The sequence below is a fragment of the Augochlora pura genome, chromosome 3 (assembly GCF_028453695.1).
Source record: "Augochlora pura isolate Apur16 chromosome 3, APUR_v2.2.1, whole genome shotgun sequence".
Classification (NCBI taxonomy): domain Eukaryota; kingdom Metazoa; phylum Arthropoda; class Insecta; order Hymenoptera; family Halictidae; genus Augochlora; species Augochlora pura.
The window spans coordinates 6,739,588-6,754,818 of NC_135774.1; the positions used below are offsets into that span (position 1 = coordinate 6,739,588).

At 45.9% G+C, this 15,231-nt stretch overlaps 1 protein-coding gene across 1 annotated transcript in view; it reads left to right on the forward strand.

Annotated features, from left to right (window-relative positions):
* The window catches only part of LOC144467623 (uncharacterized), a 58,045-nt gene that overhangs the window by 30,416 nt on the left and 12,398 nt on the right, over positions 1-15,231 (forward strand). The window contains exons 3-4 of the mRNA XM_078176513.1: positions 11,578-11,738; positions 13,179-13,350. Coding sequence (XP_078032639.1) covers positions 11,578-11,738; positions 13,179-13,350 — 333 coding nt within the window. The remainder of the gene's footprint in view (positions 1-11,577; positions 11,739-13,178; positions 13,351-15,231) is intronic.

Genomic DNA, 15,231 nt, shown 5'->3' on the forward strand with positions numbered 1-15,231 from the left:
CCACTTTGCGTCCACGTACGTTCAAATTGTCCTTATGTGGCTGAGAGTCTATCCGGCTCTGTATCCTTGTATCGACTGGATCCCTCCGGACAATGGTCCAGAAACCAATTGGCATGAGATTTGCCTGACCCGGGGCACGATGGTGAGGATCCCCAGCGTATGCCGTGCCAGTGACGTCGACCACTTTCACTTCGAGTACTTGATTTCGGAGTCCAGATTTTACCGTTCTGGGAACGTCGAGTGGATTCGGGTCCGCCCGTGGTGAGGGGATGTTATCGTTCTTAAGGTATCTGTTTAAGGCAGGGCATTCCCTAAAGTTAGCGGTATGGGGACCCTTGCAGTTAGCACAGGTTGGGGTAACCTCGTATGGCTTGGTGCAGGAATGTGAGACATGGATTGCCTGCGCATTTTACACAGGCAGGTTGTAGGTTGCAGTTGGACGAGGTGTGTCCGAAGGCCTGGTATCTATAGCACTGTGTATGAGTGGTGCGGGACATGAATCTGTCCCAGTAAATTTTGGTTCTGAATAAAAATCTAATTTGGTTGATATGCTGTGGGGTGGTGCCGGGGGCGAAGTTAACCCGAAAGGTGTTGGTGTCCTTTAGTTTATAACAAGCTAAGAGGTTTAGGCCCTGAGCTTTAATTTCTTGAAGAACTTCTTCCTCGGAGCAGGGAGGAAGTCCTTTCAGGACCATGGGTAGAGCCTTTTCGTCCTTTAATGTGAACGTAAAGTGTTGTACGTTCCTTGCAACCAATTCGGACTTGAGCAATTTTCTTCTGACCAATTTGTCTTTAAAACCCTTTACACTTTGCAGTTGGATTCTAACGTTGTTCTTATTGAACTTTGTTTAAAAATAGAGCTAGGCACGCGGTTTGGTCTTATTGGAAAAACCACTGCTTTCTATTTTATCGGCCCGGATATGAGGGACGTGGATTAGATGAAGGAGATTGACTCTTTACAGTAATGAAAATAAGATCCACGAGTCCTGAAAAGGACTCTCCTTTTATTTTTTCCTTCTCCCAATTGTACAATGGTTTTATTTGGGTGGAAAGGGCTCGTGGTCGGTGGCTTCCTCGGTAAATGGCTCGTCTGATTCGGCCTTCTTCCTGGTCAGACATAGTTTGGCCACTTCCCTTTGTTCGGATTATTTCCTTGGATGCCTATAAAATAGTAACGTACAAATAATTCAATTAGTGATTATTATACGTATACCTTTTTTCACCGTTTCCTTTCGCTCCTCGCAACGATGCTCGTGCGCTTGGAGGGGGAAACGGCCTACCTCTCTGCGTAACGCAGTGAGAGTGTGGACTGTATATTCGGCGATTCCCGTTAAAAGGAATACGCCGCTGGCAGACGCGCAGATTCAAACCTTGATTAACTAGGCACGACTGAGGCGTGCAGTTTTAACCAAGATACCCTCAGCGTCGACTGCTGGAGTTTTCTGCTTCGTGAACCCGGAGCGCGTTTTAGTGGAGGTTTGTAAGTCTCCACCAATGCTCATCGGGGGTGTGACCGATTTCAAAAGACCCTTTAACGACGCCCAACCGTCGCCCTTCTTCCTACCTCACACTATGCCTCTATGGTCATCTATGGCGAGGAGGCAGAAGAGGCTATCGTCCACGAGACTTGTCTCAATTCCTACGATGTCTATACGGACTGCAAGATAGATGGGCCCTAGCTGCGTCGACCGCTCTTTCCCGAAGGAAAGCTATTACGATCGACAGGCAAGCTAACCTGCCGTACGTGCGTAAAGATCAGAGTAAGATCTGATTCACGAGACGTACGGTTCAACAGTACAAATCTCCAAATTCCTCCGTTCGGCAATAGTACCGAAAATCGGGGGTACTCGTACGGGCGCTTTTAGACCAGGGGGTTCCTGTCCCACTTAGCTTCCACGTACGCTCCAATTGTCCTGAGGTAGCTGAGAGACTGTCCGGCTCGTATCCTTCTATCCACTGGATCCCTCCGGACAATGCTGGCTTTCAGTCCTTCAAGTAAACGATTTTTGCCAGTGATTTCGATATAGAGAGGCTTACGGGTTTAGAGCTAGGTCGCAGTACGATACGCTCAACTCGGCTCTGAAGAGAGTGGACTTCTGTCGAAGAAGAATATCAGAAGGTTCACTACGAGACACCCTTCTCTGCCAACTGAACAAAATTAAGTGTGCCCAGAGTCAGCTGCGCTAATGTCGAGCTATCCTGATTAGCCGACACGCGGCGCTGACTCTCGTGTATCTCTATCTCACTCGTTCCAATGTCGTTTCTCTCTCTCGGCGGCGCAGTCACCGCTCGAATTTGAACTATTCTAACGTGTCCACCGGCCTTGACTTTCAACGGTGTAACCCTCGCGAATTTTAACCGAAATGCCACGTATCAGCACGGTTTTTCTATCTACTGCTGTTGGCTCGCGTCTTCCCCTTGAAGGGCACCGCCCGGGGGTCACGCGGCACAATATACATCGAAATCACGTTATGGAAAAGTCTCCGCTAACGGCTACGATTTAAACAAACTTTAAGGTGAAATTTTTCCCGTATGAGTTCGACAGTTCTTGCTCGAATTTGGGGAGAGGATATTTAAAATTGTATATATAAATCGGGGGAGGTTTTTCTGAGTAGTCAGCTGTGACCTTAAGCGGGCCAGACACTATCAGGTACACCTGACAGGCACGCCTGAACAGTTACGCCTGTCAGGTGTACCTGATAGTCTGTGGCTGGAATAACTAGCCTCTCAGGCGACCTGAAGGCCACCTGACACCTGATGAAAATTCGATCAGTTCTGCCTGACAGGCGAGTAGACTTGATGTATGTGTGTGGCGGTTTCACCTGAACAGGTCTCAGTTTTTGACAATCCTTTGAAGTGGACAGTTCAAATGTGTAGGTTAAAGCTTTGCAATTTTGATTTATTTAACTGTTTTGTTCCTTTAATTTTTGTTTACCAAATAAAATAATCTGTTTAGGTACATATTGAAAAATGTCGCAACGAAATAATGAATTTCTTGGAGATTTCATTTATAAAAGTGGACCTTGCTTGTGGAAAGTAAAGGATAATGACTATCGTAATAGAGACAAGAGGGATGCTGCATACAGAAAATTAGTAAATAAAGTGAAGGAAATAGAGCCTGATGCAAACGAGATCTTGGTATAAAAAAAAAATTAACAGTTTAAGATCCAATGTACGAAAGGAGCAGAAGAAAATTGACTCCTCAATGAAATCCGGCGCCTCAGCAGATAATGTTTACAAACCTTCCCTGTGGTACTTCGAACTGTTTGATTTCATAAAGGACCAAGATAATCCTAGATCATCGGTCTCAAATTTATCTCCTGCAAGTGACAATGATGAGGTAAGAAAAACATACAATAAATATTCTTTTTTACAATGTTTATTCAAATCTATACATAATTATTTAGATAAGTTTATTTTTACTTAGGTAAGTAAATAAAAGTGTTGCTGCCATCACAACCTTTTCAATGTTTTGTGGTTCTAAATTTATTGCCGTATGAAAGATACGAAATCTCGATGCAAGAATACCAAATACGTTTTCAACTACAGGTAGCCCTCATACAACACGGTATCTTATAACACGGTTTCGCTATAACACGATTCGTAAATTGCGGGAACCCTCCTACAACACGGCATCCTATAACACGGTTTCGCTATAACGTGATGAGAAAACTGTAAATCCTTTGTACATACAACATTGTATGTACTTCTACAGCCGTGGCGAGGCTTGCTGTACTAAAGATACAACGTTGTGGAAATGTATGTAGGTCCTTAACCGTATTTGTAGCCCAAGCTTTAGATAGGCACGCACGAGGCGATAGACCTGATGCGTATTAGGTATCCCAAAGCATGAACCGGCACTTGAGACGGTCACCAACGGGGACTGTTTATTTATAAGAGTTTTCCGCGTGGTCTTGGCCTTAGACTAATTTACGACCGGATCAAGTGACCGACGCGGCTTTGCGAGCCACGTGTACATTGTCACTTCCAAATTGCGGGATGGGGAAGACAGTTGCTCCTCTTATTGGGGCCAACACTTATCGGGGAAAACAACAGTGTCTCAAGCTGCTAGTCGGTAGTCTACGTCTAGCCACAGTGTGTTAAAGAATAATTTTTTCATCTTTAAGACATTAAGCTTCAGAGCAATGTCAGATAAAGTTAAAACACCGTTCAAGAGGAAATTTATTTCTTTAGAAGCAAAGATACAAATCTTGGATCGTTTATTGAAAGGAGAAAAAGCATCCCACATTGGAAGAAGCCTTAATTTGAATGAAGCAACAGTCAGGACCATCAAGAAAAATGAAGAAGAAATTAGAAGTGCAGTTGCCGCAGGATCTTCAACATCCGCAAAACGTTCAGCTCGCCCCAGAGCGCCAATAATTGAAAAAATGGAAAAGGCACTCAGCATTTGGATTGATGATTGTTGTCAAAAAAGAATTCCATTAGATGGCAATATCATAAAACAAAAAGCACTAAAAATTTACAACCATCTTAATGAACAAGGAGAATGCACTACCAACCCAGATTTTGTGGCGAGTAAAGGTTGGTTCGAAAAATTCAAAAAGCGTTTTGCAATTCATAGCATACGAATCCAAGGAGAGTCTGCGTCGGCTGATCATGAAGCTGCTAGGACGTATCCAGAGAAAATTCAAAATATTATAGCCGAGCAAGGATACACAGCGGATCAGGTTTTCAATGCCGATGAAACTGGGCTTTGGTGGAAAAAAATGCCCAGTAAAACCTTTATCTCGCAAAATGAAAAAACTGCACCCGGATTTAAGGTGTCCAAAGATCGTCTAACACTCCTTTTGTGCAGTAATGCATCGGGGGACTTCATGACAAAACCCTTGCTAGTTTATAGATCTTTGAATCCTCGTGCACTGAAAGACGTAAATAAAAACACCTTGCCGGTATACTGGAAAGCAAATTCAAGAGCTTGGGTAACAGGAAATTTATTTAAAGATTGGTTTTCAAATTGTTTTGTGCCAAGCGTTGAGCGTTATTTAAGACAGAAAAATTTGAGTTTTAAGGCGCTATTACTGTTAGATAATGCTCCATGCCACCCACAAGATTTGACTCATCCCAATGTCAGAATAGTGTTCCTACCACCTAACACTACGTCGTTGCTCCAACCATTGGATCAAGGTATTATTTACACCTTTAAAACATATTATATAAGAAGATCCTTACAGTGGATTTTAGACGCAACCGAATCGGAATCAATTAACGTAATGGAAGCTTGGAAGAAATTTTCAATCAAGCACTGCATTGAAATCATATCTTTGTCGTTGAAAGAAATAAAACCATCAACCTTAAATGCGTGTTGGAAGAAGATATGGCCCTCTTCAGTTGAAACAGAAAACATGCGTGAAACATCGGAAAACGAAATTGGTGCCATATTAGAAATCGCTAAATCAATCGGAGGCGAAGGTTTTGTGGATATGACTACTGAGGACGTTCAAGATTTATTGGTGGAAGAAGAAGTTGACGAAGCGGATTTGATGGAAATGACATCCCTGGATGCAAATCAAATCGATTTTGAGAACGCTAGCTCTGATGAAGATTGTGCAGTTAAGAATTTAACATTAAAAAAATTACAAGAAGGCCTATGCTTAGCGGAAAATCTCGAATCATTTTTCTTAAATACAGACCCTTCCACGGAAAGAAGTCGAAAATTCAAAAGGGAACTGCAAAACTGTTTAGCTCCATACCGCGAAATTTACAATGAACTAGTAAGAACCAGCAAGCAAAGTTCGATTACAGATTTTTTTAAAAGGGAAAAACATGCAAAAACTTTAAATAGAGAAAAAAGTTCTGAAAGTGAAAGCGATATCGTTCCACCCAACAAACGTTCTCGGTTGATTATACTGAGCAGTGACGACGAATAAATTTATTAAATTAGGGTTGCGTTAAATAAAAATATTTTTTTCTTACTTTGTGTTGTATATACATTTATTATTTAATAAAAATTAAGTTGTTTATGTCGAATTAAAAAAAATATTTGTTTTTAATAAGTTTTTGGAACGTAACCCCCCTTTTTGTACTAGCTCTGGGTCTCATACAACACGGTTTCACACAACACGGCATTTTCTAGGAACCTAACCACCGTGTTATAGGAGGGTTACCTGTATATGCCTTGCGCGAGATATACGATAGTTAAAAACCTCTTTTTTTGTCAGAATTAAGACATGCCTGTCTAAATAGCTTCAAAATTGCAGTTGTCAGCGGAAATGCATGGTCCGCAACAAAAACATAGGTGACATTTTTTAAATTTTCAGTTACGTCGTCAGGTGGAGGAATATGTAGATTTTTCTCCACTAATTTTTCATAGAAACGTGTATTTTGGAGTATACCAGCGTCGGATACGCGGCCATTTGTTCCGAAATCCACAAGGAGGAAACGGTAGTTTGCATCTACAAAGCAAGAGGAACCATACTATGCTTTCCTTTGTAGTTGAAATAATAAGAGCCCGAATTTCTTGGGGAATTATATCAATATGCAAAAAAAAAAATAGAGGACATACCTTAATGTATTTCTGCAGAACATTGGACAGGGCCATACATGTATCAGGAATAATTTGTCCAAGAGATTGTGGTGAAATCCTAGTTGAATATTTAAGACACTCATACGGTTGACCAGTTGCTAAGAATCTCAAAGTAGCTGTCAGTCTTTCGTGTGGGGATATAGCTGGTCTCATTTGTGTATCTTTCTTCTTAATCAAGGGAGATACAAGTGACAGTAACTCGTTGTACACTGATTCCTTCATGCGCAGAAAATTGTTATAATCAGGTGGTTCATGTCTTAATTCATTAAAGAGATTGATATGGGTAAATTTCTTTCTTCTCTGCAACCATTCCTTACACCATTGTTTGCGTTTCTTCCGTATGTTTTTACGTTTCGCAAAAATTACCAAAAATAAGGAGAGAAACAGCAGATCATCTTCTGGAGAATCTATGGTGAACTGACAAACTTGACAGGTCTACATGAAGAGTGTGTGTGCTCGTCAGGTATCAGGTACACCTGACAGGCGTAACTGTTCAGGCGTGCCTGTCAGGTGTACCTGATAGTGTGTGGCCCGTCTTAGTTCCGGATGATTGCTGTCTTTTTTTGTGTTGGAATTGCTGGGATCGGTTTGCGGCCGAGTGACGGTTGGAGTGACCGACCGGGCGTCATTGTTTACGGTCGGCAGCGGTAACGGTTGCAGCTCGGCCTCGGCCTCGGCCTCGGTATGGAAGGCCGAGAAAAAAGTGAATCTATTTTTTGTTGGGACTTGTTTGATTATCAGGAATTCATGGTCATATATGACCTCTTGTTGTGCTAATACGGTGATCGTGGGGGGAGGGGGGAGGTCAGCGTTGACCGAGAAGAAATTTTTTGAATTTTGGCCGCTTTTTTGCCAGAGGGATTGGCGGTTGGTTTGGTACATTTCTGGTTGCCAGAAACGGCCGTTGAAGTTTTAGTAGTTAATATTGAGGTATTTCCTACGATTTTTAATGGTGTAGGTAAGAGGGAGCTCGCTTTGGGTATATTAGCGGGTGACGCAGATGTAGAGTCTGATGGGCCAGACGGTCCTGAAGAGCCTGTAGGGCCAGAAGGGCCGGGGTCCGGCACACTGATTCCCCCATGGTGAAGCCCGAGGGCCCTCCACTGGGAGGTTTAATAAAAGGATACAGGGTTTCTTACGTGTTCCTTGAGGAAGGTGCTGGAGGTTTCCCAACGAGGATCATCGGCGTGATCCTTGAGGACAAAGGGGTCACTAGTCCAACGGCTAGGTAGCTCAAGACGATTTAATTGCACTGGTGACAACACTGACTTTACACGAACAGAAATAAATTGACGAAATAAATTGACGATGAACACCATTGACGAATACTAACGACTTGACGAAAAACAAAAAACCGAGCCGCAAAAAAATAAATTTAATTGAATTTAACACAAGTCGAATTCTAATAAGAGAAATAGGCGGGCCGCCAGGTGACTGCGCAGCGAAGCGAAGTGGTCTACGGACTACAAAAGATGGCCCATCAGTGTGGATCCACCCAAGAGAAACCACTCAGCGAGGCCAGTCAATCGTAGGTCCTCGCCGAACGCCGTATACTTCAAACAGAAATGCAAGACAGTTGCTCTTATCGAATTCAACTGTCTAGCGAGTCAGGGAAAGATTGTTGAAGCTACCCGATCGTTCGACACGTGCACTGTAACAGTACAGGACGCGCCGAACTCGGAATGTTCGCTTATCACCTGAATGCTCTATAAAGGCACTACAAACTCACAGCTCGAGCACAGCAATAATGCAGGCCGAGCGCAGGGTGTAGGCTCTAATCTCTCTAATTGTGCTGGAGAAAGCACAGCACAACTAGAGTCGCTTTTCGGTAGAAAACGCGCGAATACACATTCGAACTTGTTGTATACGCGTTTGATGTTGATCCGGTTTGTAAGGCCGGATTTGTTTGTACACGCTTGGTACAATGCCGTATTAATATAGATGTATGTTTGTTCTATATACACTTTATTTACAACACTGTACAAGTATACTATTTGCGATGTTTGATGATGTTTGACTGCGTTACGTTTGACTGCGTTACGTTTGAATGCGTTATGTATGAATGTTAGCTGTGATCTGTCTTTCGTTCGTCGTGTTCTGTCTGTTGTCACCTCGGTTTTTCATTGATTGGTGGAGGATAGTTTTTAGTGGAGGAAATAAAGTGTTTTCGATTGGAGGTGGATGTGTCGCAGGGAACTTGGAATGAGGAGTGGGAAATTTGGTAGGAACTTCGTGTTTGCGTCGTCTTCTTTGTCACAGTAAAAATTACGAATGTTTGTCCGTGTAACGGTACCGTGGGTCTGTCACACGTGTTGTCCGTTCGTCGAGTCGAGTTTCGGCAAGTACGGTAGTCGTAAAGTAATGTCATTAGTCGTCGTTCGTCGGATTTTGCCTATTGTCGATTGTTTCGCGTGTTTATGGCTTAATACCTAAAGAGGGACGGCTGGGCACTTTCGACCATCGGTGTTGCCGTCGCAACAGAACTCTTAACCTTACCGAAAGCTCGAATCTTGGCTGCTTCCAGAAGAAAGCCTCTGGTCGACCTCTTTCCTTTCGTTGAACGAAAACCGGTGGCACTCGACAAAACGTACGATGTGTCTCATAGGAGGTCACAGCACAAAATCTGTATGCACGACGAGCGGAGGTGCCTTTGAAAAGAACTTCGGGCACCGTCGCGGTTCATCGGCTATATTCGGGAAGTTAGCGTTACCGTTCCAACTTGCCGATTCCCTCTCTTTCTCTATACCTGGTTACTAGGCAAATTTTTACGAAGACCGTTAAAATTTCCTTTGTATTCTGTGTAACGTTCCGATTTCGATTTCGACTCTATTATCGTTCATTGTTGCCGAGGTCGCCGAGTCTCAACGGTCGCCGGTTCGAAGTGTTTTCGACCGGGGGTTGTGACTTCGAGCGCGCTCAGGCAAAAACTAACTCCGATAAAAACTTCGTATCGCTTTCGAGGAATTCCCTTCGAAAATTAACGCGATATTTAAACATACCGCCCCCCTTGCACAACTCGTGCAATAACCCGGAGTCGCGGTAGTTTCGAAGTGTCGAAAGCTGCGTAATCCGCATAGCTTAATCAAAAGGATAGGTATTTAATCGAGAGAGAGAGAGAGAGAGAGAGAGAACGAGAGAGAGAGAGATTCTTTCCCAGGAGATAGAAAATAACTTTCTTACCCCCCTGGTCGGTCGTTTCGCCGCAGTATATCCTGCACGACGGCTCCCAACTTCATCAGTTTAGCCGCCTCCTCGACCTGGCTGCCGGTCGTCACCGCGTGGTACGGTCGTCTCGGGCCACGCCGTTCCCTCGGTGTTTGCGCCGGGGCCGTCCTCGTCGTACAGGCCCTTCTGGACGACGTTGGCGAGGGCGATCGTCCGCGAGGGTGCTGCCGCTTCCTCGGGGCTGGCTCCGGGGCCGGTGTAGTCCCACCAGCCTTGGTTTCCGCGGGTCGAGAGAGGTCCTCTCGAAGGGTTGCTGACCTCAGCACCCCTTCACGGTTCCATCGGAGCCTGTAGATGCCCACGGGGGTGGACAGTCGATATGTCCGCGAAGTCCGCGGAACGTGATCTGGAATTCTGTGGGGTCCCCACCCCAGGTCCAGGCTCAACCCCAGTTGCTCCCGGGTTGGCGAAGTCTCCTGGTTGGGAGCCTTTTCCGGCTCCTCTGTTGTTTTCTCTTCCTCGGTGATAGCTACGATCTTTTCAAATTGAGCCTCCATGGCGTTTGAAATTAAACTGATCTCCTGGGTCAAATCGCCAGGCGTTCAGGCTCGCGTTCACCGAGGTAGTAGTGGAAGGGGTACCGCACTGGTTTGTCCCCTTCAGACTTAGTTATTTCTCCTCGCTATCGCGAGATTTGTTGTGTCACATAGACCGAGGCGTCGTTGTGTGTCGCGCCACATAGCCTACGGTGACACTTCCACAGGGAGTTTACATATCCGTGTAATCGGGCGTATGTAATTTGATTTGGCAGTACGTACGTTAACAACACGTACGTGCCCGTCTTTCCCCGGTAAAATCTTCTCGATCCTTCCCATTTCCCATTGATTGGGTGGGAGGAGAGGATTCTGCACCAGGACCAGATCATCTGGTTTAAGATGCTTTTTGGTGGTTTGCCATTTATAGCGTGTCTGAAGATGCGTAAGATAATCTCTTGACCAGCATCTCCAGAGCTGCTCGTGGAACTTCTGAATTGCTCGCCATCGTGTCAAACGCGAGAGCTGCTCAGTTTCCACGGACTCAATCGGGAGTGCATTAAGCGGTCCTCCGATGAGAAAGTGGCCCGGTGTGAGTGGAGCATAATCCTCCGGGCAATCGCTCATCGCAGCAATCGGTCGCGAGTTAAGACTCGCTTCGATTCTGCAAGGGAGCGTGTGCATCTCTTCACCCGTCGGGGAAAATTCCCCGATTATGCGTTTTAGGTGGTGTTTCACCGCCTTCACACCGGCCTCCTGTATACCACCAAAATGTGGTGCACTTGGTGGGTTGAACCTCCACCTAATGCCCATGTGGCTGCAACTCTTACGCATCTCAGGCGAGTTATAGACTGCACCGAAACGCTGTTGCAGTTCTCGATCGGCCTGTATATGAAATATACAGTCTTGAGTATCACACTGTTATATGCAATTACTTGCACGTTTAAAACTACGATAGTACACAATTGTTCTCGTTCGGGACCCGAGCGTTGTCTAAATTCTCTTTGTGTAATCGACTTACGAATTTATCTCAGCCATGAAACTTCGATCGCATGGTAGAGATGCGGACCGGGGACTCGAAGCGAACAGAGGAAAAATAGAAATAGGCATACCTTAATCGATGCGCGAACTCGTCATTTCGCGACACGATCTGACCACATGCACGCACTCAAATTCGTTGTTTTCTGGTCGTAGAACAATATTTCCAGCCAATGTTTTTCCTAGAAAAAATATTGTCGGGCAGTACATATGATACAGATTCGCGATCTCTTCTCCGGATTCGCGGTATTTTTCTTCGCAGATGTCGTTCAATATTTTTTTTTCTGTTATCACAAGTCACAGCAGGTTGCGCGGAGGAGGTGCAAAATAATCTGACCTATGTGATCAGCCCTGGGTTTCCCAACCTCATTGACTGGCCCATGAACTGTTCAGTGACCGTAAAGAAGATCGATAGGCAGGTCAGCCAGCTGAGGATCGATTTCGTCCACTTCAACATAGTAAGCCATGCACCTCAATCATACTTTGCTCCACTAACAGCGTATTAACCCCTGAATACTACGCGTTCGTGATTTCAGCTACACGCTTCCTATTCTCGCGCCATCACGCCCCCTCTCTTTTCTTCCGTTTTTAGCTTTATAATATTACCCTCTTTATCTCTTATTTTCCCTGTCAAGAGTAGACGTTGTAGATCAGCAAACGCGCCGTTAGAACATTAATGTCGACCTTTATTTGTTGACTGAAGGGTTCACTAACTGAAAATACCGTTTCTCCAGTTCCGACAGTGTTCCTCGGTTCGTATTATACGAGCTTCGTAGGGATACTAGCCAGTTGTAAAATTCAGGTGTATCGGCGTATGAAATTGCGCCGTTGTAAATTAACCGAACAACTTTAGAGAAGATTTGAATCAGGCTATTTCACTCTCAAACTTTGACAAAAAAATCAAAGTTATTCACTTTAGAATATCCAGCTCCGATTTTTATGATCTCGGAATATGTTGTTAAGGACTTACATCTCATTAGTTTTCAGAGAATTGTTATCACAGATGTAGAGTCGGTAACGAAAATATTAGGACACTATTTAATGTGGGATAATTTGTTCAGATCTGGATTAAACGATTTAAGATACTAGTGATATCAATCTACTAGACCATAACTAGAATACTTTTTTAACCCTTTGCGGACCGGATGCTCTTTACCGTTTCGTTCCAGCAGGACCGAGCTGGATTTGCAAGTGCGTACCAGCTGGTCCACACAGATTTTACCTGTCGCCTATCCCCTTGGTTGCGTTTATTGTGGAACATGTATGACTTTACTGATGTAACGTACTTATGTATTAGTGGCTATATAAAATAAAATTATAAAATTTTTAAGCACGAGCGCAGGGAGAGTGTTTAAAAAAGCTTTCGGTTTCTATTTCCTGGAAAGACCGCCGCTCTTTTATTGTTGGTCCGGATACGAGGGATACGGATTAGAGTAAGCAGAAATCAATTGGTACAGTAATTTTATTTCCTTCACGAGCCCTGAGAAGGGCTTGCCGCTTATTTTATGTCCCCGGTTGGAAATACAATCCTTCTAAAATTTCCACAGTCCTCAGGGAACCGGCCAGCATCGCTACAGAATTTGTATGTCCTTGGCCTGGTCTATAATATTTTCGGCTGCCTTTCTCAAATTGCCTTGGAGCAGGTCAGTTCCTTGGGCGCCTATTGACAAACGTAAAGAAGAAATTAATTAGATTATACCGTCTTACAAACGTTCCTTTGTTTCCTCACGATCCTCGCAACGATGCTCGTGCGATCGGAGGGGGAACGTCACACCTCACTGCGTAGCGCAGGGGGATTATCGGACTGTATATATTGACGATTCCCGTTATGGAATACGCCGCTAGCAGACGCACGGATTCTAACCTTGATTGCCTTCTGCAACAATGGAATTGTGCAGGCCCTAATCAAGGTGCAATCGGTGTCGCTGCAGAAGTGGATCGCTGTTTTTTACCTCGAAGTGCAATTCGGTGGAGGTTGTAAGGCTCCACCGGTGCCGTCCGAAGTTAAGGCCGATCCGGGTTTTAACGGCGTCTCAGCGCCGTCCTTCTTCCAACCTTACGTGTGGTCACGTAGTCCTTAGGTCGAAGGGCTGGATCGGGCACACGGCGGTGTCCGACTGCTTCAACAACCCAGAGCCTTTCCCTGTTGTCCCCTTGACTTAATTGCTGGAACAGGCGGCACCGCGGCTCCACCGACCTGGTTGCCTATCCGCACCTTCAGCCCGGAATTCCACCCTCACCGTGGCAGTGCTGCACTCAAGTCAGTGTCGACGGTCTCTGCAGGTGGATCCGCCTTGTGTGCCCGTGGTTTCCAGGTGGATGTCGCTTGAGGGCGAGGCACGATCTTCACCGTGGACGTGCTCCTGGCGAGTCACCGACGACGGTATCCCTGAAGATGGTGCCGGGCGTGTCAACGGTGGTATCCCTACGGCCTTCTCGACGTCGACGTTTCCCTTTCGTCCTCGGGGTGGATTTCCACCTTCACCGTGGCAGTGCTCCAATCAAGTCATCTACCACGTTACGTGTGAAGGGAATTCTACCAGCGACGACGGAGTTGTACGTAGGTACTTTCTCAACGTCGTCACGCTGGCAATTCAACCCGTATCCGTGGAGGAATCCGACAGCTGGTCCTTATCACTCCACGTACGGCGATGCAGCAATCACTCCTTTTAACTCTTTTGTCCACCTGGTCTGAATCACGGTAAGACAGCCGGTCGAGATCGATTTCCGTTCTCGCGGCCTGATTAGTGGTTTAATCGGCGGCACACGGTTAAATCCTTCTCGTACCGGCGGGTTTTTCACCCTTTTGTTCCGCTTCCTAGACCAGGGCTTCCTTGATATAATACGCCAAGCTCTTATCACGGTAGTGATGTTCACTCCGGACAAGCTGGCTCACAATATTAATCAATTCGAATAAGTCTCCTGTTTAAGTTTGATCGATAGACTAGTATTCCGGTCCTCGGCAGCAATCCTTGCTCCGCTCGAAATTACTCTCTACTCAACTTTCTCAAAAGGCGAAGAACGTACGTGGACGATTTCTTCGACCTTTTCAGTCGACTGTCTAAACTCGAATCTTTTGCAGTCAGCTATACGAATGCCGTGCTATCCTGATTAGCCGGCACGCGGCGCTGACTGCCACGTATGTCTATCTCGCTTGTATCCATCGCGTTGCTCTCTCTTTCTCGTGGCGGTATATTCTCACCGCTCGCGTTTTAAAATTATGAACATGTTCTACCGGCCTTGACTTTCGCCGGGCAACACTTCGTGAATTTAACCGAAATCGAGCGTTTCAGCACAGTTTTTCTATCATCTATTGTTAGCTCACGTCGTACCCTTGAGAGGCACCGCCCGGGGGTCACGCGGCACAATAGGCACAGAAACTCCGTTAACCTCCGCTAACGGCTACAATTTAAACATACCGCCCCCCTTGCACGGTCCGTGCAACCAAACTACGGTGGTTAACGGCAGACTCGACTTCGACGCGATTTTTACACGACGGAGATCGTTATGGATCGCGAGATAGATTTTTTGTAAGTTGGGGGTCACTTACGTCCTCCCCTGGTTACCATCCCTTTGCTGCTCCTGTAGGACCCGCAGCGATGACCTCAGGACCTGGTCGATCACTCGCCCTTCTCCTGTGGGCCCTTTGGGCGGCCTCAGCGGCCTGTCGCCACGGCGAGGTTGCCGTCGAGGCAGGCGTGCCCTTGCCGGGCTCGGCGGCGCCTGGCGGTTAACCCTTCGCGGGCTTTGCCGCCTTGCCCGATCCTTGGTCCGCCGGTCTCTCGATCGCCTTGCTGGTTTCGCTTGTTCGGCCACCACCCTTTGCGTGGCTCGACTGGTCCCAGCCCTTGCTGTTTCGGCCACCACCCTTTGCTTGGCCGCCCGGAAGATGCACGACACTAGATTGCCGTCCTTGTCCCACCGGAGGGTATACTTCCCTCCGGGGACCTT